Raw genomic sequence first — 2650 nt, 5'->3', positions numbered from 1 at the left:
GATTATCATAAACAAATTACAGCAAAAATCTTGGGTATGTTTAAATATTTAAAACATGCTTCATAATCTAGCTCACTCCATTATTAGGCTAAAAGTACTCTCAGAACTGTCCGAAAATGGACTCTGGCTGCCTCCAGTGACTATGAAGCCACCTTCTGGTCACGTACTCTGACAGAATATCAGGGATGACCCTGTCACTAGCAGGTGGGGTTTGGAAAGTCCTCTGCTGACCCATCTTGGCTGAAGTACCTGAAGTACCTAAAGCATTTTATTAGCAAGCAATAACTTCCTAAATCTACTCCTATCCCTCCATGCTTCACCACCTCTCTTTGGCCTGGACCTTGCAGGTAATTTATACAAGAGAGGAAAGTGATTAATGATTTATAAATACCATTCCCTGCTCTCCTGAAGTCATACCTCAATGCTGCCCTTGGATAAAAAACCCTGTATCTTGATGTAGACCTGAAATCACACTGGTATTAGACTTGTCTGTTGTAGGGAGAGGGCCTACTCTTGGCCGCAGCCTTTACTTAGATTCCTCCTCTCCTTGATTGTACTCCCTCCACTCTCAGCACACTTCTGGCTGTATTTAATTATTATTATCAATATTTTATTTTCATTTAAAAAAAAAATGGGCTCAGGCATTTCTGTTACAGAATATTTCACTTAAGCCTAAAATATGCATTCTACTTTCTAGATAGATTCCCAGCTGCTGAAACTGCAAAAGCTTAGATGCTTAGTAGAAGCAATGGAATTTCTTCGCTTTTAAAAAATGACATATTTTGCCTATTTAGAATAGAAATGTTTTGAAGGTATTTAACCTTTTATAGTTTTTAACAAAATCAACAAAAGCAGTACAGGCAGTCCCCAGGTTACAAACCTCCACACCTACAACTCACAGTTAACGAACCAAACCCCTTAAAGCCTATTATATTAAAAATTCGAGATACATACAATAGTTCATAATAACAAACCGGTGCTACTTTGCTAACCTGCATCAAAACATTATTATTACTGTATTATTACGGTAAAGATGTTTTAATGTACCTGGAAGTGTTTCTTTAATGGTTTTTATGCGTAGAAAGGTACTCTATACACTACATGCTAAGACAAACATACGACTAACTGATGTAAGATACAAACTGTACCTAACTGCTCCAATTTACATAGAAATTCCACTGAAAGACAGATTTAACAGAACTTGTTTGTAATCCGGGGACTGCCTGCAATCTCATTCAAGTAAAAAGTTATTTCCTACCAGAAGGCCAGGGTAACAGTGCCATTTAATACAATCCAGCATTCTCATGTATGTATTGCCTATATATTGGCAGGTTCTTACCACACTCAGCTCCCTAGGGTCAGAAATTCTATCCCCTCCTCGAATCTCATTCTAAGAATAAGATCTGACCAGATTAGAAAGCTGTTCCAATTTTAATGCACTACAAGTCTTACTTCTTGCACTCCACTGCTTTGGGCCACCTTTCTGTCCTCTGGCTATGATTAAGGGAAGTATGCAACAGTAATAAATATCTCAGTGGCAGCATTATGTAAAAGCTACAAATATGATAATCTCCAAACTATTAAATTCTTATGTATACCTGTCTTAAGATCCCCAAAGACCCACTGCTCTTAGAATATTCCCGCACCTTACCCTGGCTTCTAAATCCTGGTTAATCTGGTTCTGCCTACTTTTCCAATGCCTCTCCTTCCTACCTCTCCCTGGCTCATTACACTACAACCCCTGGGCTCCTTCCCACACTATTCCCAGCCCTGCTAGGAAGTACTCTGCCCAGGCCTGACAGCTCATCCCTGCCCATTAGGTCTCAGTTCAAACGTCACTTCCTCAAGAGGCCTTCTCTGACCACCCTTCCTGAAAGTGGACCTCCCACTTTCATCAGTCCCATATTCTTTCTTTCAGGACATCTATTTTAATGTTCGAGGATTTTTTAATCTGCTCCCCTAATAGAATAAGCTCCATCGGAGTACAGACCTGCCTCTCTTACTTACCACTGTATCCTCAGCACCTAACATAGCCTTAGCACATGCTCTAACTAATACGTAAATTAACACACACACACACACACACACAATTCTATTAGGAGTCAAAGAACTAGAATCCTAGTCCCCATTTTTAATCACCTTATTTTTATGTCTGAGATGTTTCACCTCTTGGTGCATCAGTGTCCTATCTATGCAATTGGAGCTAATGAGATAATGAATATATAAAGTGCTCTGAAAAGTAAAAAGCATTATAAAAATACATACTATTATAACCAACCAGTTCAAGGTTTAATCACATCCAGATATCTTCTGGTCTCATATTGTTTACCTCCTTATGGTTGTAGATTTCACCATTGTAACAGAGCCACAAATAAGGGTATCTCTTCAGTCGAATTGGCTGCATTCCAAACAGCGGATCAACCACCGCCAACCGATGAAATCCAAAGCAGCAGTTGGTGTATCCGTTGACATTTTCAAAACGAAAGGCATCTGGACCCCTGTGTGCAATCTTCATAGCACTCAGACACTGAACAGAGAGGCATTCATCGCTGCCAAAGAGGGCCCAAATGCCGCACATGGTAGATTGGAGCCACAAGCTCTCTGTGGAGACAAAAGCAAACCAATCAAATATTCGATATCGATTCCAAGT

At 39.8% G+C, this 2650-nt stretch overlaps 1 protein-coding gene across 3 annotated transcripts in view; it reads right to left on the bottom strand.

Moving 5' to 3' along the window:
• The window catches only part of ASNS (asparagine synthetase (glutamine-hydrolyzing)), a 22369-nt gene that overhangs the window by 13726 nt on the left and 5993 nt on the right, over positions 1 to 2650 (bottom strand). Inside the window, exon 2 of one of the 3 annotated variants that reach the window (XM_023740504.1) lies at positions 2330 to 2601. In XM_023740504.1, coding sequence (XP_023596272.1) covers positions 2330 to 2578 — 249 coding nt within the window. In that variant the 5' untranslated portion in view covers positions 2579 to 2601. Of the gene's footprint in view, positions 1 to 2139; positions 2602 to 2650 lie in introns of those variants that run through there. The other 2 variants (XM_023740506.1, XM_023740507.1) reach the window with 2 other exon arrangements.

Source organism: Trichechus manatus, unplaced genomic scaffold (genome assembly GCF_000243295.1).
Source record: "Trichechus manatus latirostris isolate Lorelei unplaced genomic scaffold, TriManLat1.0 scaffold00156, whole genome shotgun sequence".
In the NCBI taxonomy this organism is placed as follows: Eukaryota; Metazoa; Chordata; class Mammalia; order Sirenia; family Trichechidae; genus Trichechus; species Trichechus manatus.
This window is presented reverse-complemented; position numbering and strand designations above follow the sequence as displayed.